Source organism: Argopecten irradians, chromosome 16 (genome assembly GCF_041381155.1).
Source record: "Argopecten irradians isolate NY chromosome 16, Ai_NY, whole genome shotgun sequence".
In the NCBI taxonomy this organism is placed as follows: domain Eukaryota; kingdom Metazoa; phylum Mollusca; class Bivalvia; order Pectinida; family Pectinidae; genus Argopecten; species Argopecten irradians.
The window spans coordinates 899573-922456 of record NC_091149.1 but is presented as its reverse complement, the minus strand read 5'-3'; the positions used below and the strand labels follow the sequence as shown (position 1 = coordinate 922456).

Below are 22884 nucleotides of genomic sequence, written 5' to 3'. Positions count from 1 at the left end.
ACTTTGTATACGGTACGGCTGTTCTAGTCTACTTTGTATACGGTACGGCTGTTCTAGTCTACTTTGTATACGGTACGCAGTGTTCTAGTCTACTTTGTATACGGTACGGCTGTTCTAGTCTACTTTGTATACGGTACGGCTGTTCTAGTCTACTTTGTATACGGTACGGCTGTTCTAGTCTACTTTGTATACGGCACGGCTGTTCTAGTCTACTTTGTATACGGTACGGCTGTTCTAGTCTACTTTGTATACGGTACGGCTGTTCTAGTCTACTTTGTATACGGTACGGCTGTTCTAGTCTACTTTGTATACGGTACGGCTGTTCTAGTCTACTTTGTATACGGTACGGCTGTTCTAGTCTACTTTGTATACGGTACGGCTGTTCTAGTCTACTTTGTATACGGTACGGCTGTTCTAGTCTACTTTGTATACGGTACGGCTGTTCTAGTCTACTTTGTATACGGTACGGCTGTTCTAGTCTACTTTGTATACGGTACGGCTGTTCTAGTCTACTTTGTATACGGTACGGCTGTTCTAGTCTACTTTGTATACGGTACGGCGCTGTTCTAGTCTACTTTGTATACGGTACGGCTGTTCTAGTCTACTTTGTATACGGTACGGCTGTTCTAGTCTACTTTGTATATACGGTACGGCTGTTCTAGTCTACTTTGTATACGGCACGGCTGTTCTAGTCTACTTTGTATACGGTACGGCTGTTCTAGTCTACTTTGTATACGGTACGGCTGTTCTAGTCTACTTTGTATACGGTACGGCTGTTCTAGTCTACTTTGTATACGGCACGGCAGTTCTAGTCTACTTTGTATACGGTACGGCTGTTCTAGTCTACTTTGTATACGGTACGGCTGTTCTAGTCTACTTTGTATACGGTACGGCTGTTCTAGTCTACTTTGTATACGGTACGGCTGTTCTAGTCTACTTTGTATACGGTACGGCTGTTCTAGTCTACTTTGTATACGGTACGGCTGTTCTAGTCTACTTTGTATACGGTACGGCTGTTCTAGTCTACTTTGTATATGGCACGGCTGTTCTAGTCTACTTTGTATACGGTACGGCTGTTCTAGTCTACTTTGTATACGGTACGGCTGTTCTAGTCTACTTTGTATACGGTACGGCTGTTCTAGTCTACTTTGTATACGGTACGGTGTTCTAGTCTACTTTGTATACGGTACGGCTGTTCTAGTCTACTTTGTATACGGTACGGTGTTCTAGTCTACTTTGTATACGGTACGGCTGTTCTAGTCTACTTTGTATACGGTACGGCTGTTCTAGTCTACTTTGTATACGGTACGGCTGTTCTAGTCTACTTTGTATACGGCACGGCAGTTCTAGTCTACTTTGTATATGGCACGGCTGTTCTAGTCTACTTTGTATACGGTACGGCTGTTCTAGTCTACTTTGTATACGGTACGGCTGTTCTAGTCTACTTTGTATACGGACGGCTGTTCTAGTCTACTTTGTATACGGTACGGGCTGTTCTAGTCTACTTTGTATACGGTACGGCTGTTCTAGTCTACTTTGTATATACGTACGGCTGTTCTAGTCTACTTTGTATACGGTACGGCTGTTCTAGTCTACTTTGTATACGGTACGGCTGTTCTAGTCTACTTTGTATACGTACGGCTGTTCTAGTCTACTTTGTATACGGTACGGCTGTTCTAGTCTACTTTGTATACGTACGGCTGTTCTAGTCTACTTTGTATACGGTACGGCTGTTCTAGTCTACTTTGTATACGGCACGGCTGTTCTAGTCTACTTTGTATACGGTACGGCTGTTCTAGTCTACTTTGTATACGGTACGGCTGTTCTAGTCTACTTTGTATACGGTACGGCTGTTCTAGTCTACTTTGTATACGGTACGGCTGTTCTAGTCTACTTTGTATACGGTACGGCTGTTCTAGTCTACTTTGTATACGGTACGGCTGTTCTAGTCTACTTTGTATACGGTACGGCTGTTCTAGTCTACTTTGTATACGGCACGGCTGTTCTAGTCTACTTTGTATACGGTACGCATGTTCTAGTCTACTTTGTATACGGCACGGCTGTTCTAGTCTACTTTGTATACGGTACGGCTGTTCTAGTCTACTTTGTATACGGTACGGCTGTTCTAGTCTACTTTGTATACGGTACGGCTGTTCTAGTCTACTTTGTATACGGTACGGCTGTTCTAGTCTACTTTGTATACGGCACGGCAGTTCTAGTCTACTTTGTATACGGTACGGCTGTTCTAGTCTACTTTGTATACGGTACGGCTGTTCTAGTCTACTTTGTATACGGTACGGCTGTTCTAGTCTACTTTGTATACGGTACGGCTGTTCTAGTCTACTTTGTATACGGTACGGTTGTTCTAGTCTACTTTGTATACGGTACGGCTGTTCTAGTCTACTTTGTATACGGCACGGCTGTTCTAGTCTACTTTGTATACGGTACGGCTGTTCTAGTCTACTTTGTATACGGTACGGCTGTTCTAGTCTACTTTGTATACGGTACGGCTGTTCTAGTCTACTTTGTATACGGTACGGCTGTTCTAGTCTACTTTGTATACGGTACGGCTGTTCTAGTCTACTTTGTATACGGCACGGCTGTTCTAGTCTACTTTGTATACGGTACGGCTAGCTGTTCTAGTCTACTTTGTATACGGTACGGCTGTGTTCTAGTCTACTTTGTATACGGTACGGCTGTTCTAGTCTACTTTGTATACGGTACGGCTGTTCTAGTCTACTTTGTATACGGTACGGCTGTTCTAGTCTACTTTGTATACGGTACGGACGGTGTTCTAGTCTACTTTGTATACGGTACGGCTGTTCTAGTCTACTTTGTATACGGTACGGCTGTTCTAGTCTACTTTGTATACGGTACGGCGTGTTCTAGTCTACTTTGTATACGGTACGGCTGTTCTAGTCTACTTTGTATACGGTACGGCTGTTCTAGTCTACTTTGTATACGGTACGGCTGTTCTAGTCTACTTTGTATACGGTACGGTTGTTCTAGTCTACTTTGTATACGGTACGGCTGTTCTAGTCTACTTTGTATACGGTACGGCTGTTCTAGTCTACTTTGTATACGGTACGGCTGTTCTAGTCTACTTTGTATACGGTACGGCTGTTCTAGTCTACTTTGTATACGGTACGGCTGTTCTAGTCTACTTTGTATACGGTACGGCTGTTCTAGTCTACTTTGTATACGGCACGGCTGTTCTAGTCTACTTTGTATACGGTACGGCTGTTCTAGTCTACTTTGTATACGGTACGGCAGTTCTAGTCTACTTTGTATACGGTACGGCTGTTCTAGTCTCTTTTGTATACGGTACGGCTGTTCTAGTCTACTTTGTATACGGTACGGCTGTTCTAGTCTACTTTGTATACGGTACGGCTGTTCTAGTCTACTTTGTATACGGTACGGCTGTTCTAGTCTACTTTGTATACGGTACGGCTGTTCTAGTCTACTTTGTATACGGTACGGCTGTTCTAGTCTACTTTGTATACGGTACGGCTGTTCTAGTCTACTTTGTATACGGTACGGCTGTTCTAGTCTACTTTGTATACGGTACGGCTGTTCTAGTCTACTTTGTATACGGCACGGCTGTTCTAGTCTACTTTGTATACGGTACGGCTGTTCTAGTCTACTTTGTATACGGTACGGCTGTTCTAGTCTACTTTGTATACGGCACGGCTGTTCTAGTCTACTTTGTATACGGTACGGCTGTTCTAGTCTACTTTGTATACGGTACGGCTGTTCTAGTCTACTTTGTATACGGCACGGCTGTTCTAGTCTACTTTGTATACGGCACGGCTGTTCTAGTCTACTTTGTATACGGTACGGCTGTTCTAGTCTACTTTGTATACGGTACGGCTTTTCTAGTCTACTTTGTATACGGCATGGCTGTTTTAGTCTACTTTGTATACGGCACGGCTGTTCTAGTCTACTTTGTATACGGTACGGCTGTTCTAGTCTACTTTGTATACGGTACGGCTGTTCTAGTCTACTTTGTATACGGTACGGCTGTTCTAGTCTACTTTGTATACGGTACGGCTGTTCTAGTCTACTTTGTATACGGTACGGCTGTTCTAGTCTACTTTGTATACGGTACGGCTGTTCTAGTCTAGTCTACTTTGTATACGGTACGGCTGTTCTAGTCTACTTTGTATACGGTACGGCTGTTCTAGTCTACTTTGTATACGGTACGGCTGTTCTAGTCTACTTTGTATACGGCACGGCTGTTCTAGTCTACTTTGTATACGGCACGGCTGTTCTAGTCTACTTTGTATACGGTACGCATGTTCTAGTCTACTTTGTATACGGTACGGCTGTTCTAGTCTACTTTGTATACGGTACGGCTGTTTCTAGTCTACTTTGTATACGGTACGGCTGTTCTAGTCTACTTTGTATACGGTACGGCTGTTCTAGTCTACTTTGTATACGGTACGGCTGTTCTAGTCTACTTTGTATACGGTACGGCTGTTCTAGTCTACTTTGTATACGGTACGGCTGTTCTAGTCTACTTTGTATACGGTACGGCTGTTCTAGTCTACTTTGTATACGGTACGGCTGTTCTAGTCTACTTTGTATACGGTACGGCAGTTCTAGTCTACTTTGTATACGGTACGGCTGTTCTAGTCTACTTTGTATACGGTACGGCTGTTCTAGTCTACTTTGTATACGGTACGGCTGTTCTAGTCTACTTTGTATACGGTACGGCTGTTCTAGTCTACTTTGTATACGGTACGGCTGTTCTAGTCTACATTGTATACGGAACGGCTGTTCTAGTCTACATTGTATACGGTACGGCTGTTCTAGTCTACTTTGTATACGGCACGGCTGTTCTAGTCTACTTTGTATACGGTACGGCTGTTCTAGTCTACTTTGTATACGGTACGGCTGTTCTAGTCTACTTTGTATACGGTACGGCTGTTCTAGTCTACTTTGTATACGGTACGGCTGTTCTAGTCTACTTTGTATACGGTACGGCTGTTCTAGTCTACTTTGTATACGGTACGGCTGTTCTAGTCTACTTTGTATACGGTACGGCTGTTCTAGTCTACTTTGTATACGGTACGGCTGTTCTAGTCTACTTTGTATACGGTACGGCTGTTCTAGTCTACTTTGTATACGGTACGGCTGTTCTAGTCTACTTTGTATACGGTACGGCTGTTCTAGTCTACTTTGTATACGGTACGGCTGTTCTAGTCTACTTTGTATACGGTACGGCTGTTCTAGTCTACTTTGTATACGGTACGGCTGTTCTAGTCTTTGTATACGGTACGGCTGTTCTAGTCTACTTTGTATACGTAGGCTTTCTAGTCTACTTTGTATACGGCACGGCTGTTCTAGTCTACTTTGTATACGTACGGCTGTTCTAGTCTACTTTGTATACGGTACGGCTGTTCTAGTCTACTTTGTATACGGTACGGCTGTTCTAGTCTACTTTGTATACGGAGGTTCATCTAGTCTACTTTGTATACGGCACGGCGTTCTAGTCTACTTTGTATACGGTACGGTGTTCTAGTCTACTTTGTATACGGCACGGCTGTTTTAGTCTACTTTGTATACGGTACGGTTGTTCTAGTCTACTTTGTATACGGTACGGCTGATCTAGTCTACATTGTAAACGGAACGGCTGTTCTAGTCTACATTGTATACGGTACGGCTGTTCTAGTCTACTTTTTATACGGCACGGCAGTTCTAGTCTACTTTGTATACGGCACGGTTGTTCTAGTCTACTTTGTATACGGCACGGTTGTTCTAGTCTACTTTGTATACGGTACGGCTGTTTTAGTCTACTTTGTATACGGTACGGTTGTTCTAGTCTACTTTGTATACGGTACGGTTGTTCTAGTCTACTTTGTATACGGTACGGCTGTTCTAGTCTACTTTGTATACGGTACGGTTGTTCTAGTCTACTTTGTATACGGCACGGTTGTTCTAGTCTACTTTGTATACGGCACGGTTGTTCTAGTCTACTTTGTATACGGTACGGCTGTTCTAGTCTACTTTGTATACGGTACGGTTGTTCTAGTCTACTTTGTATACGGTACGGTTGTTCTAGTCTACTTTGTATACGGTACGGTGTTCTAGTCTACTTTGTATACGGTACGTGTTCTAGTCTACTTTGTATACGTACGGTTGTTCTAGTCTACTTTGTATACGGTACGGTTGTTCTAGTCTACTTTGTATACGGTACGGTGTTTTTAGTCTACTTTGTATACGGTACGGTTGTTCTAGTCTACTTTGTATACGGTACGGTTGTTTCTAGTCTACTTTGTATACGGTACGGTTGTTCTAGTCTACTTTGTATACGGTACGGCTGTTTTAGTCTACTTTGTATACGGTACGGTTGTTTTAGTCTACTTTGTATACGGTACGGTTGTTCTAGTCTACTTTGTATACGGTACGGCTGTTCTAGTCTACTTTGTATACGGTACGGTGTTTAGTCTACTTTGTATACGGACGGTTGTTCTAGTCTACTTTGTATACGGCACGGTTGTTCTAGTCTACTTTGTATACGGCACGGTTGTTCTAGTCTACTTTGTATACGGTACGGCTGTTTTAGTCTACTTTGTATACGGTACGGTTGTTCTAGTCTACTTTGTATACGGTACGGCTGTTCTAGTCTACTTTGTATACGGCACGGTTGTTCTAGTCTACTTTGTATACGGTACGGCTGTTCTAGTCTACTTTGTATACGGTACGGTTGTTCTAGTCTACTTTGTATACGGTACGGTTGTTCTAGTCTACTTTGTATACGGTACGGCTGTTTTAGTCTACTTTGTATACGGTACGGTTGTTCTAGTCTACTTTGTATACGGTACGCTGTTCTAGTCTACTTTGTATACGGTACGGCTGTTCTAGTCTACTTTGTATACGGCACGGTGTTCTAGTCTACTTTGTATACGGTACGGCTGTTCTAGTCTACTTTGTATACGGTACGGCTGTTCTAGTCTACTTTGTGTATGGTACGGCTGTTCTAGTCTACTTTGTATACGGCACGGTTGTTCTAGTCTACTTTGTATACGGTACGGCTGTTCTAGTCTACTTTGTATACGGTACGGCTGTTCTAGCTGTTACACAAGTATCGTCTTTGTCTAAGTGAAAAATTATTGTAAACAGAAATATACTAGAGAAATCGGCAACTCCGACAGTTAGTTAAATACATGGAATACCTTTGATATGATAAAAGCAGTCAGTAATTTTTGGATTACGTGGGTAATATTTCGAGAAGAAAAACATCTTAACTTACATATCAATAAAAGAAAATGCACTTCCGGTTTTCCGGTTTTAAATGTGTATGTTCGAAAAATTGTTCATTTTAATGTTTTTAAAAATCATATTTAAGCAGCTTAATATGAAAAACCGGTCATATTCGGCCATGACATATTTGATGCAAATTAATACGTTTAAACAAATACACTTAAAATTAGAAAGCCAAGGGTAAACCAAATGATTTTCATAGGTAAATTAGAATCATATAAATCTAGACGGTGAACTTACATCGACGCGAAATATCTTAAGGTACGGAAACATAAAATAAAGTCACAGCGAAGTCGAATTTTCTGTAACTCACTTTAGGATTGAAATCTCAATGGACAGATTGTTTATGTTGTGTACCTACACAAGATTGTTAAGGTCGAAGTGTCCTCTGTACAGAAATGTCATTTACATAGAGGTTTCCTTTACAGGGAGGTTTCTTATATACAGAGGTGTCCTTCATACAGAAGTGTCATTTACACAGAGGTGTCCTTTATACAGAGCTGTCCTTTATACAGAAATGTCATTTACATAGAGGTTTCCTTTACACAGATGTTTCCTCTATACAGAGGTGTCCTTTATACAGAAATGTCATTTACATAGAGGTTTCCTTTACACAGAGGTTTCTTATATACAGAGGTGTCCTTCATACAGAAGTGTCATTTACACAGAGGTGCTCTCTATACAGAGGTGTCTTTTATACAGAAGTGTCATTTATACAGAAGTGTCATTTACATAGAGGTGCTCTCTATACAGAGGTGTCCTTTATACAGAAGTGTCATTTATACAGAAGTGTCATTTACATAGAGGTGCTCTCTATACAGAGGTGTCATTTATACAGAAGTGCCATTTACATAGAGGTGCTCTCTATACAGAGGTGTCTTTTATACAGAAGTGTCATTTACATAGAGGTGTCATTCATACAGAAGTGTCATTTACATAGAGGTGTCATTCATACAGAAGTGTCATTTACATAGAGGTGTTCTCTATACAGAGGTGTTCTCTATACAGAGGTGTTCTCTATACAGAGGTGTCATTTATACAGAGGTGTCCTTTACATAGAGGTGTCTTTTATACAGAGGTGTCCTTTACATAGAGGTGTCTTTTATACAGAGGTGTCCTTTATACAGAGGTGTCCTTTATACAGAAGTGTCATTTATACAGAGGTGTCCTTTACATAGAGGTGTCTTTTATACAGAGGTGTCCTTTATACAGAGGTGTCCTTTATACAGAAGTGTCATTTACACAGAGGTGTCCTTTACATAGAGGTGTTCTCTATATAGATATGTCCTTTATACAGATGTGTTCTTTATACAAAGGTGTCCTTTACATAGAAGATTCCTTAATATAGATGTCCTTTATACAGAGGTGTCCTTTATATAGATGTGTCCTCTATAAGAGATGTCTTTTATTCAGAGGTTCCCTCTATACAGAGATATTTTAAATATTGAGGTGTTTTCTATACAGAGGTGTCCTCTATACAGAGTTGTTCTTTTTGTAGAGGTGTTCTCTATACAGAGGTGTCCTTAATGTAGAGGTGTTCTCTATACAGAGGTGTCCTTTATGTAGAGGTGTTCTCTATACAGAGGTGTCATCTATACAGAGGTGTCCTCTATACAGAGGTCCGACGGCAAGTAATGTGCCATTCAAATGAGCCTTACATTCAGACGTATAGAATATTGTATTAATAGAGAACATAACAAAGAATTGAATAAAAATACATTTCTCAAATCAATTTCAGAATTTGTGTCACATTTGTTATAGTTCTATTCTATATAAAATCTATAATCCTATAATCAATCAATCTAACCCCGAATTTCTATAGGGATTATTTTTTTCTGAAATCACTGCGCCGTTGTATCAGCCAATAAGCGGTGACGTTACAACCGGTGACGGTACTAGATATGATATTATTTATTTTTGAGTCAATGAAAATTCTAGTTAAAGCAAGACTGGTATTTTCCACTGAAACATTAATACACCTGTTAACGAGTTATCTTTCTTTAACAATATGTCAAGAACAAATAAGAAGAGTAGGTTCGATTTGATGGCTCAATGTGATCTTTTTTACAATATATCTTAAGTGCCTAGTATACAATCTACGAATTTGGAACGCATTTATCAGTATAAACGTTGTGCAAAGAAAACTTAAGTTGATCAGTAGCAATCATAAGGGCATATCAATATTAATGGTTGAAGGTTAAGTTAGAAATCAAACAAATTTAAAATTCCCTGTGTAAATATCATCAATGATGGTCAATTAAACTGTTTTGCCTTGTGGTGTAGTGATAGTCGACATCGGGAACCACAAAATCACCCGTGCTATTGAATTTCCATTTAATGTATCTATTTTAAATTGTTCATTAAAGATGTTACACAGCTGACGAATGGTAATTTTCATCTACGATGTATTTAAAACAGGAGCAGATAAATTAGTAATTTTCTTCAGTTACAAAAGTTACTTACGTTACACTATTACCATCATTGAAAAGTTTGAGCTTCTTATTTGACTTGAATATAAAAGTATTTAAAATAATTAATGGCATCCCCAAAAATATCAATGCCACTATGTACCATTTGGATTGAGATACTGATTGCACAGACGACAAATGAAATGCAAAATATTTCATATGCATTTTTGTGTTAATTAAACATATATATATACACGATTTAACATCAGTTATTGTCCAAATGATAAGAATTGTATGCTTTGTCAGCGGTGGAGTATCTTTAATCTAGGTTTAAAGTTACATGTTTTATCTTGACCAGACTCTAGGTTAATCCATGATAATGTGTTTTATATGACTTTTAAATCAATATCTTTTAGAAAGATGTGTAATACGAGTGTATATGTAGTATCGAGGCAGGCAAAAACTACAATACTTTAAAATAATTTCAAATCCTTCCTCGGAAATAACGATAGTTATTGCGGTTACGGTGCACTAAACCGGATAATAAATCGTTATAGCGTTAAAACGTTAATTTCAGCACATTATCTGAAAAGGGTGTGAAATGTGCCCTGTACATGTCGGAGCACTCTTCACACTGTCGCTCCTATATAGTATAACATTACTAAGGTAACAGATACGCATACTAAATCACGACACATTGACCAGGCCGTATAATGCGTTTATGGAGTCGTCATGGCAACGATAACGTTGAGGGATTAATTCATAAAGTATGTTGTTATTACATACTTCCTACGGAAACTAATCTGTAAAATAGAAGAGTCAAAGTCTCTGGGGAATATAGGATTTCTGCCTCGGGCACTTAGTGATAATAACATAAAACTGTGGCGCGGAGAATCTCGTGCAAGTCACGTGTAAATCAAGGCGTTACATATGGCAGCAGACTGACTACAGGTCTGTCAAATACTGCAAATATAATTATTTTCGCGTGTTCGCATTTTTAAGAAATTGACGATATTTTCTATTCGACAAATTCTATTTTAACAATAAAACAATTTTAGTTTCAAAGTTATAATTACTATTACAGAAAACATCGCGCGCTTCTAATATGATACTCTTTCTAGGTAATGTTTAAGGAAAATTACTTCATTACATGTACGTCCATGGGAAATATATTTTTATTTGTATTTCTATCAATATGGCATGATTTAAACATATCGTTACATTTGTAGATCTAACTTTAATTAGACTGACATACTCAGTATATATATACTTTAATTAGACTGACATACTCAGTATATACATACTTTAATTAGACTGACATACTCGGTATATATACTTTAATTAGATTGACATACTCCGTATGTATACTTTAATCAGATTGACATAATCAGTATATATATACTTTAATTAGACTGACATAATCAGTATATGTATAGTTTAGTTAGACTGGCATACTCAGTATATACATACTTTAATTAGACTGACATACTCGGTATATATACTTTAATTAGATTGACATACTCCGTATGTATACTTTAATCAGATTGACATACTCAGTATATATATACTTTAATTAGACTGACATAATCAGTATATGTATAGTTTAGTTAGACTGGCATACTCAGTATATATATATACTTTAATTAGACTGACATACTCAGTATATATATACTTTAATTAGATTGACATACATACTCCGTATATATATACTTTAATTAGATTGACATACTCAGTATATACATACTTTAATTAGACTGACATACTCGGTATATATACTTTAATTAGATTGACATACTCCGTATATAAATACTTTAATTAGACTGACATAATCAGTATATATATACTTTAATTAGACTGACATAATCAGTATATATATACTTTAATTAGATTGACATACTCAGTATATACATACTTTAATTAGACTGACATACTCGGTATATATACTTTAATTAGATTGACATACTCCGTATATATATACTTTAATTAGACTGACATACTCGGTATATATACTTTAATTAGATTGACATACTCGGTATATATACTTTAATTAGATTGACATACTCCGTATATATACTTTAATTAGATTGACATACTCCGTATATAAATACTTTAATTAGACTGACATAATCAGTATATGTATAGTTTAGTTAGACTGACATACTCAGTATGTATATATATATATATATTTACCATTTTTCGGTGATACATCGCCCCGCTCCCCTTTTGATTTCACTTCCGTACATTCGAATGTCTTTTGAAGAAGAATATGGATGATGGCTCCATAGCAACATATAATGATGATAGTCGGTATGATGAACACAGCTAATGCTATCAGTACGAGATACAGCTGAAAAGGAAAGATAACTTAAAGTTATAAGTGCCGTAACCGGGCGAAAATTTTGAACCTCGTAACCCACCTGGTTGAACTATGCGATGGTCCATTTCCCGTAACACACCTTTTACACTATATGATGGTTTGACAACATCAATGCACTAAATGTACATTCACTCACCTGCCAGTCACCCACCTTTTAAACTATGTGATGGTTTGGACAACATCAATGCACTAAATGTACATTCGTTCACCTGCCAGTAACCCACCTTTTAAACTATGTGATGGTTTGACAACTTCAATGCACTAAATGTACATTCGCTCACCTTCCAGTAACCCACCTGGTTTAACTATGTGATGGTTTGACAACATCAATGCACTAAATGTACATTCACTCACCTGCCAGTAACCCACCTTTTAAACTATGTGATGGTTTGGACAACATCAATGCACTAAATGTACATTCGTTCACCTGCCAGTAACCCACCTTTTAAACTTTGTGATGGTTTGACAACATCAATGCACTAAATGTACATTCACTCACCTGCCAGTCACCCACCTTTTAAACTATGTGATGGTTTGGACAACATCAATGCACTAAATGTACATTCGTTCACCTGCCAGTAACCCACCTTTTAAACTATGTGATGGTTTGACAACATCAATGCACTAGGTGTACATTCGCTCACCTGCCAGTAACCCACCTTTTAAACTATGTGATGGTTTGACAACATCAATGCACTAGATGTACATTCGCTCACCTGCCAGTAACCCACCTGGTTGAACTATGTGATGGTTTGACAACAACAATGCACTAGCTATAGATGTACATTTACTCACCTGCCAGTAACCCACCTTTTAAACTATGTGATGGTTTGACAACATCAATGCACTAGATGTACATTCGTTCACCTGCCAGTAACCCACCTTTTAAACTATGTGATGGTTTGGACAACATCAATGCACTAGATGTACATTCGTTCACCTGCCAGTAACCCACCTTTTAAACTATGTGATAGTTTGACAACACAATGCACTAGATGTACATTTACTCACCTGCCAGTAACCCACCTGGTTGAACTATGTGATGGTTTGACAACATCAATGCACTAAATGTACATTTACTCACCTGCCAGTCACCCACCTTTTAAACTATGTGATGGTTTGACAAAATCAATGCACGGATGTTAATTCGCTCACCTGCCGATAACCCACCTTTTAAACTATGTGCTGGTTTGACAACATCAATGCACTAAATGCACATTCACTCACCTGCCAGTAACCCACCTTTTAAACTATGTGATGGTTTGGCAACATCAATGCACTAAATGTACATTGTTATGTATGACACTAAATACATGTAGTTATATATATATATATATATGAGATAAGGAAGATAACTCCTATAGCTTTATTATCATCATTATTATAAGGTCATATCATTAATCTAGGTTATAGAACTTTCTAGAATATTATCATGTATAAACAAATATGTTTGTAAACAAGTTGATTATAAGTAGAGATCTAGAATGATCTATTTCCAGAAAGTTCTGTGTGTTTATTTGTTTACTGTTTTTAGTTAGATATTTCTAGAAGAAGAGGGTTCTCCAATATTCTTGAATTAGGGTTTAGCTAAATATACTCCAGCTGCTTAAGGCTAATCAGAACTGTAATGACCTGTAATTAGACATATCAAGAATTGTACAGCACCATATAAGATTCTATTGGGAGAGCTATTGTGACTTTATCTGTGGATTAATACAACACTTTGTGTGGATTTATTCATATTGCCTGGAACTTTACAAATCATCTGTGGACATTAATTTTCCTCGTGGATTTGTGATTATCGTTAATTTGAAACCTGGAAGGATCAAGGATAATACCAGGATATTTGCATACAGATAAGTAACACTTTATATCATCGTATTACTCTTGTACCACCACCAATTACTTTAGATATTGTAAACCATCTCTGTATAATATTGTATATATAATTAAATTGTGTTTTGAATTTAGCTGCTGGTTTCTCATTTCTGTTGTTCGTTCTTGTAACAGAAATTGGGGGCTCGTGTCCGGGATCGATATTTTAATTTGTGAAATCTAACTTTGAAAAATTTATTAAGAAATTTTCAAAATTTGTGTAAAAACTTGGAGTTTACATTTGAAACCAACAGCTAGATAAACATGACTACTGTGCAGGTAGAACAGTTTGTTAAAGCGCCATCCCTGGATGTTCTTTTGCAAGTTAGTAAGAAGGATTTACTGTTATTGGGTAAACATTTAGGCCTTACTATCAAAACTAATTTGAGGAAAGCTGAAATTAAGAATGTAATTATAAGATATTTTGTTGACAATAGCAAATTTGACTCTAGTGCATTAGATAGTATAGAGGAAACAGTCAGTTCAGAAATTCAAATTAGACAAATGGAATTTGAACATGAAATGAAACTAAGACAAATGGAAATAGACAAAGAGAAAGAAATGAGAGAAAGAGAAATAGAAAAGGAGTTAAGAGAAAAAGATATTGAAAGAAAATTAAAAGAAAAATAGATCGAGAGAGATCAGATGTTAGAACTAGAGAAGCAGAAAATTCAAGCTGAAACAGAACTTAGAATTAAAGAATTAGAGCTAGCTTCTCAGGACAGTTCATGTTATCCAACTTTTAGGGGTTTACAAGGAAACAGTGGTTTTGATGTTAGTAGAAACATAAGGTTAGTTCCTCCTTTTCAAGAGAAAGAAGTTGACAAGTATTTTTTGCATTTTGAGAAAATAGCTGTTAGTATGAAATAGCCTGAAGATAAGCTTACAATGCTTCTTCAGAGTGTCCTGATTGGTAAAGCTAGAGACATTTATTCTTCTTTATCTGTAGATGAGATTTCAAATTACCAAGTAGTCAAGAAAGTTATTTTCAAAGCTTATGAGTTAGTTCCTGAGGCTTACCGCCAGAAATTTCGAAACTCGAGAAAGAGAGATGAACAAACTCATGTAGAATTTGCCAGAGAAAAAGAACAATTGTTTAATAGGTGGTGTGATTCTAAAGAAATTGATGCGGATTTCGGTCAATTAAGGCAATTATTGTTGATAGAGGAGTTTAAACGTTGTGTCCACACAAACATAAAAACTCATTTAGATGAGAGAAAAGTTGAAACACTCAGTGAAGCAGCTACAATGGCTGATGATTACGCTCTCACCCACAAAGGCTCATTTGTTAAATACAGTTCTCAAGACAAAAACACAGGTACTAGTAAATTTGGTCAGCCTAGGAACCCAACCTTTAGTGGCCCTTCTAACGACAAACCTAAATTAGGTGATAAGACTAAGTCTGAATCTAAAACAGATCATAGGGCAGGTGTGGGGTCTCCTTCTGGTCCTGTTTGTAATTACTGCAAGAAAGTAGGACATATTATGTCTGAATGTTATTCTCTCCAGCGTAAGGAGCAACGGCGTAAACAGTCAGTTCCTTCTGTGTTAGCTATGGCAAAGCCTAGTCAGAAACTTAGTAATATTGTGGAAGATTCTAAAGTGTCTGTTGAGATTAAGAGCTCAGAGTCTGATAGTGTCTTGGAGAAGTACTCTCCCTTCATTTCTGAAGGTTTTGTTTCACTTACTAGTGATATCACCAACTTGAAACCTGTGAAGATTTTGAGAGATACTGGGGCTTCTCATTCTTTAATATTAGATGGTGTAGTGCCTTTGTCTGAGGAGACCTCATCTGGTAGTAGTGTTTTGCTTCAAGGTGTAGAGTTAGGTTTTGTTAATGTGCCTCTCCATTGTGTTTATTTAAAGTCAGACTTGGTTACTGGGCCTGTCACCATTGGTGTTAGACCGGAACTTCCCATAGAGGGCGTGTCGCTCATTTTAGGCAATGACTTGGCTGGAGAGAAAGTTAGGGTAGATCCCTTAGTGTCCAGTGTTCCAGATAAAACATGTGATGATGAGACTATTCAACAGGAATTCCTTTTCCCTTCTTGTGCTGTAACTCGTTCAATGAGTAAGAAGGTTTCTGATGTTGCAGTAGTTGAGGATCATTATAGTCCACGGTTAGGTGACACTTTCTTGGCTCATGATAAAGAGAATGTCGGGAGCAAGTGTGATCTTTTGAGCAATCCTGTAGACTTTGATAGTGATAGAGTTGTTCCTAACAAGGATACTTCTTTGGCTGACATGATGAGTAAATCCTCTTTGTCTAGAGAGGAGCTTATAGTAGAACAGGAGAAAGATCCTGAAATCTCCTTATTGTGTAATCGGGTTTTGAGTGAGGAAGAGGCTGAGAAAGTCCCGGTTTGTTACTTCCGTATGTCAGGTGTGTTGATGCGCAAGTGGCGCCCCCCTGGTGTGTCTCCCGAGGAAGACTGAAAGGTTGTCAATCAAATAGTTGTCCCACCGAGGTATAGGCAAGATATTCTGAGTTTGTCTCATGATGTACCTATGGCAGGGCATTTAGGTGTGACCGAGACTTATAACAGGATCTTAGATCACTTCTTTTGGCCCAAGTTGAAACGGGATGTGGCTGATTTTTGTAGGTCTTGTCATACTTGTCAAGTGGTAGGGAAACCTAATCAGAAAATCCCTGTGGCACCTCTGCACCCCATTCCAGCATTTGAGGAACCATTTAGTAGAGTCATTATAGACTGTGTAGGTCCTCTACCCAAAACTAAGTCTGGAAATGAGTATCTTTTAACTATTATGTGTGCTTTCACACGCTTTCCTGAAGCCATTCCACTCAGAAATATTAAGGCCCCTAACATAGTCAAGGCTTTGGTTAAATTCTTTACACTGGTTGGTCTTCCAAAAGCTGTCCAATCGGACCAAGCTTCGAATTTCATGTCTGGTATTTTTCAACAAGTCATGTACCAGCTCCAGATCAAGCAATATAAGTCTAGTGCTTATCATCCTGAGTCTCAGGGTGCTTTAGAACGTTTTTATCAGACATTGAAGAATATGATGAGATCTTATTGTTTTGAAAACAAAAGAGATTGGGACAAAGGTATACACATGTTATTGTTTGGCGTTAGAGAATCTGTACAAGAATCTCTGGGCTTCAGTCCCTTTGAACTTGTGTTTGAACACACTGTACGTGGTCCTTTGAAAATTTTGAAAGACAAAATTCTGGAAAGTGAATCTCTTAGAGTATGTGTCTAACTTTAAGCAAAGGTTGACAAGGGCATGTTAACTGGCAAAAGAAAATTTGGACGTTACTCAAACCAAAATGAAAACATGGTATGATAAAGATGCCCGTGCAAGAAGTTTTGATCAAGGTGACAAAATTTTGGCTTTATTACCAATACCGAGTCAGCCTTTGCAAGCTAGATATTTTGGACCTTATGTTGTTGAGAAAAAGGTCTATGATGTTAACTACATTGTAAAAACTCCAGGGAGGCGCAAGAAAACTCAATTATGTCATGCTAATATGCTTAAGAAAAATGTAGATAGAGAAGAGAGCAAGACCTCTCAACATATTGCTACTTTGGCCTCTGTACCATCACAAAGTGAAAGTACAGCTGATATTTGTAAATTAGACTTAGATAGTGGTGTACAAGATGGAGGTTTAGACTGTGGTGTTAAGTTACGGAACTCAGATGTGCTCGCGAACTTGGACAAGAAACTGTGTCATCTATCAGAAAAGGAACGCAATGAACTGAAAGATTTGATACTTGAGTTTAAACATTTGTTTCCGGATACACCAGGCAAAACAGATGTTATCTATCATGACGTGGATGTAGGCAATGCGCCACCTGTCAAGCAACATCCTTACCGTGTTAATCCTTTGAAAGAAGAACATTTAAAGAAAGAAATTCAATACATGTTGGACAATGATATTATTGAACCAAGCAAAAGTGAATGGAGCTCTCCATGTGTTCTGGTACCAAAGCCAGACAAGACATACCGATTCTGTACTGACTTCAGAAAGGTAAACTCTGTCAGTAAAACAGACTCTTATCCAATTCCAAGGATTGACTCGTGTATTGACAAAGTTGGCAAAGCCAAATATGTAAGCAAGTTTGACCTGCTGAAAGGATATTGGCAGGTGCCATTAACAGAAAGAGCTAAAGAAGTGTCGGCATTTGTAACCTCACAAGGTTTGTACCAGTACAAAGTTATGCCGTTTGGTATGAAGAATGCCTCGGCAACATTTCAACGTCTTCTAAACAGCGTGATATCAGACCTGGAAGGCTGTGATGGATACAATGATGACGTCATCAACAACCACGACACGTGGGAAGACCATCTACGCGGGATTCGTGAATTCTTCGAGAGACTCACTACCATGAAATTGACTGTAAACTAATTGAAATGTGAATTTTGTCATGCAACTGTTGAAATTTTAGGCCATGTTGTAGGACAGGGGCAGGTTAAACCTGTTCAGGCCAAAGTAGAATCAATTATAGATTTTCCAACTCCTGGAAGCAAGAGAGAGCTGATGAGATTTCTTGGTATGGCTGGATATTACAGAAAATTTTGTCAAAATTTCTCTGTTATAGCAGCTCCACTATTTGTTAAAGAAAAATGTCAAATTTGTCTGGTCAGATGAATGTAAGTCTGCCTTTGAGAAATTGAAAGCCATACTATCAAACTCACCAGTTCTGACTGCTCCAGATTTTAATAAACAGTTTAAACTGTTTGTTGACGCAAGCGATGTAGGTGTTGGTGCTGTTTTGATGCAAGAAAGTTCTGAACAAATTGACCATCCAATTTGTTATTTCTCGAAAAAATTTGACAGACACCAGAGAAATTATTCCACCATTGAGAAAGAATGTTAAGCATTGATTTTCGCCTTGAACCAATTTGATGTGAATCTCTGCACTACAGTTGTGCCTGTGTTGGTCTTCACCGACCACAACCCTTTAACATTCAGTGGAAAAATGAAAAACAAAAATCAAAGAATTCTCAGGTGGAGTTTGACTTTGCAAGAGTACAACCTTGACATCAAACATATCAAAGGGAAAGACAATATTCTAGTTGATGCTTTATCAAGGATTTAAATATTACTTGATATGTCAAGTAAGTTTCCTTTTCAAGAAAACTTTCTTTTCTTTAAGGAGGGGTGTGTTATGTATGACACTAAATGCATGTAGTTATGAGATAAGGGATATAACTCCTATAGCTTTATTATCATCATTATTATAAGGTCATATCATTAATCTAGGTTATTGAACTTTCTAGAATATTATCATGTATAAACAAATAAGTTTGTAAACATGTTGATTATAAGTAGAGATCTAGAATGATCTATTTCCAGAAAGTTCTGTGTGTTTATTTGTTTACTGTTTTTAGTTAGATATTTCTAGAAGAAGAGGGTTCTCCAATATTCTTGAATTAGGGTTTAGCTATATATACTCCAGCTGCCCAAGGCTAATCAGAACTATTGTGACTTTAGCTGTGGATTATTACAACACTTTGTGTGGATTTATTCATACTGCCTGGAACTTTACAAATCATCTGTGGATATTCATTTTCCTCGTGAATTTGTGGTTATCGTTAATTTGAAACCTGGAAGGATCAAGGATAATACCAGGATATTCGCATACAGATAAGTAACACTTTAAATCATCGTATTACTCTTGTACCACCACCAATTACTTTTGATATTGTAAACCATCTCTGTATTATATTGTATATATAATTAAATTGTGTTTTGAATTTAGCTGTTGGTTTCTCATTTCTGTTGTTCGTTCTTGTAACAAAATTCACTCACCTGCCAGTAACCCACCTGGTTGAACTATGTGATGGTTTGACAACATCAATGCACTAAATGAAAATTCACTCACCTGCCAGTAACCCACCTTTTAAACTATATGATGGTTTGACAACATCAATGCACTAAATGTACATTCACTCACCTGCCTGTCACCCACCTTTTAAACTATGTGATGGTTTGACAACATCAATGCACTAAATGTACATTCATTCACCTGCCAGTAACCCACCTTTTAAACTATATGATGGTTTGGACAACATCAATGCACTAAATGTACATTCATTCACCTGCCAGTAACCCACTTTTTAAACTATATGATGGTTTGACAACATCAATGCACAAAATGTACTTTCACTCACCTACCAGTCACCCACCTTTTAAACTATGTGATGGTTTGACAACAATAATACACTAAATGTACATTCACTCACCTGCCAGTGCCAATCCTCGAAGTAAGATATGATACACTCTCCCTGATTATCCTCAAACAGGAACATAGGTAGTGAGAACAAGGCAGCTACTGTCCAGGCTGATACTGTGAGCACTTTACACCGAAAGTCTGGATAGATGAAAGAATAGCTTCAGGTAGCAGAGTACAGTAGATTTGAAAAATTCAGCAAAATATAGAGCAGGTTTTAATTATGTATACACAACTTTTTAACCTCAAATGACACCTATATAGAAGTAAATATATTTTTAATCTACAAAACATTTTTGGACAGGTCTGATTTTTGTGTTTTTGTGAGCCTATAAAAACTATAGTAACCAAATTTTTTGTTATTATTGAAAATTTGCAAAAATGGGAATTTTAACCCAAAATTTCACCCCCTCTGGATATTTTTTTCTTGAACACAGTTTAAAACCAAACATCACTGTCGTTATAGCGGAAATGAGCCTATTTCGACATAGGTATAACATTAGACTTTTGAGCAATCTTACCTCGTACCGCGGCTATCGATTTCTGCTTCTACAGTATTGAGTATTTCCGTCTTAGACGCACATTCGGATATATACCCTCAACACCATTAATGTCGACCCACTTTTGTTTAATTTCTTTAAGCAAATGTGAAGCCTATATATAAGTCTCTAGATTGAATTCGCCAATTTTAGGACATATACGTTCTTATGTTTTATGCATATAATTAAACAAGGGTTTTCTGCTAAATAAAAATTTCACTCAAGGCCATTCGGTCTGACTATCAACTGCTACCTTAGGCACATTTAATTAAAGGTTTTTTAATATTTGTGTTCGTAAGTTCGATTTCACGTTCTGTCCAATAGACTTCATTAGTGATATTATTGTTGGATTCGAAACTTAGTACCAGGCTCCCCTTGCAAAGATGTTTAACATTTATGATAAAAAGCATGTGTATTTGATTTGGTTATGAATATGTTATATTAAAGTAGGTCTATACTTTTGAAAACCACTAAACCGGACACTACGGAGGTTGTAATGAATTCCAGAATGGCTTCCGATACGCTACGACTTTCCACTTGAATATTTTATCAATAAGTGAAAATTTTCTACATATAATAAAATCATTAAATAAATCAAATAAAAGCAAAACAAGAAAATTAGACATCTCTGAGGTTTTTACTGTTCCTGTCGTAAATGGGAATGGATTTTCAAACACCGGAAGTAACATTTGTCCCAATAAATGAAAGTAGTGGACCCGTCCGGACCGAAATCCCGGTATTCTAGAAAAATCGCATACGGATTTCCTTAACATCTTGGGAGAATTTTGATGTAATTATGTATTGGAATTCAGGTTCTCCTAAATTGTACATAACTACATAACTCGGTGATCATAACCTGGTCAGGACTTGTAACTGCGTATATTGCGCACCCCAACTTTTGCACTTGATAATTGTTGAAAAAATTGCGCACTATACGCGCAAAAATACGGTAATACAAGGCTATTTTCAGAGGAATTGATTTGGCAGTTATCATGACTAATATGGCATCCCTAAAAATTTCAAGTTAAAACCCCCATTTACCAATTTTCAATGAATTGCTGACGAAGAATTGAAAACAGGAAGTCAACCCAGCGACAATCTTTTAAATTTTTTAATCATATAAATCAGCATTCTTTAATACCCCTATACACTAATTTTTATTGAAATCAGCGATCAAAATATGAAAACAGGAAGTTAGCCTAGCGGCCATCTTGAAATACCGAAAATCTTTACGAAAATATTTTTATGTTATTCGCCATCCCTTAAAACCCCTGTAGACCAATTTTTATTGAGATCGGAGATCGAAATTTGAAGAACAGGAAATGAGCCAGTGGCCATCTTGGAATAGCAAAATCTTTACAAAAACGTTTGCATGTTGTTCGCCATCCCTAAATAATCCTATACACCAATTTTCATTGAGATCGGGGACCGAAACCTGAAAACAGAAAGAGGGCCAGCAGCCATCTTGGAATACCAAAATCTTTACAAAAATGTTTGCATGTTGTTCGCCATCCCTTAAAACCCCTATAGACCAATTTTCATTGAGATAGAAGACCGAAACCTGAAAACAGGAAGTGGGCCAGCGGCCATCTTGGGATACCAAAAATTTGCACGAAAATGTTTGCATGTTGTTCGCCATCCCTGAAAACCCCTACAGACCAATTTTCTTTGAGATTGGAGACCGAAACCTAAAAACAGGAAGTGGGCCAGCAGCCATCTTGGAATACCAAAAATCTTCACGAAAATGTTTTCATGATGTTCGCCATCCCTTAAAACCCTTATAGACCAATTTTATTGAGATCGAAGACCGATACCTGAAAACAGGAAATGGGCCCTAGCGGCCATCTTGGAGTTTCGGTCCCGTAAAAAAAGCCTTTATGCACCACCCCAAACCCTATAGAGTCTGTCTACCAAGTTTCATGATCATCGGCCCAGTAGTTTCTGAGAAAAGTGTCAGAAACCATTCCGGCGGAAGAAAGTGGAGGAAATAAGAATAAAAATAATAATAATTAACTTACATAATATATAATAATAGTAATAAAATACTGTTAGAGGTATCTTCATAATTCCAACTTGTCTGAAACCAGAATGACTTTTTTAGTGTTCCAGCAAAATTACTGTATTTTGATTTACTTACTTTTGGAGAAAATCAACTTTTTGTGTCCCTGTTTCCTCGAGGCAAATATTCACTTGGAAGATCTTTATCACTACGGTGTTTATTC

At 37.7% G+C, this 22884-nt stretch overlaps 1 protein-coding gene across 5 annotated transcripts in view; it reads right to left on the bottom strand.

Annotated features, from left to right (window-relative positions):
* Positions 1–22884, bottom strand: part of LOC138310644 (cardioacceleratory peptide receptor-like) — a 191362-nt gene that overhangs the window by 15699 nt on the left and 152779 nt on the right. For all 5 annotated transcript variants that reach the window (XM_069251927.1, XM_069251925.1, XM_069251928.1 and 2 more), the window contains exons 6-7: positions 20137–20264; positions 11865–12021 (exon numbers count right to left, since the gene is read on the bottom strand). In XM_069251927.1, the coding sequence (XP_069108028.1) occupies positions 11865–12021; positions 20137–20264 (285 nt within the window). The remainder of the gene's footprint in view (positions 1–11864; positions 12022–20136; positions 20265–22884) is intronic.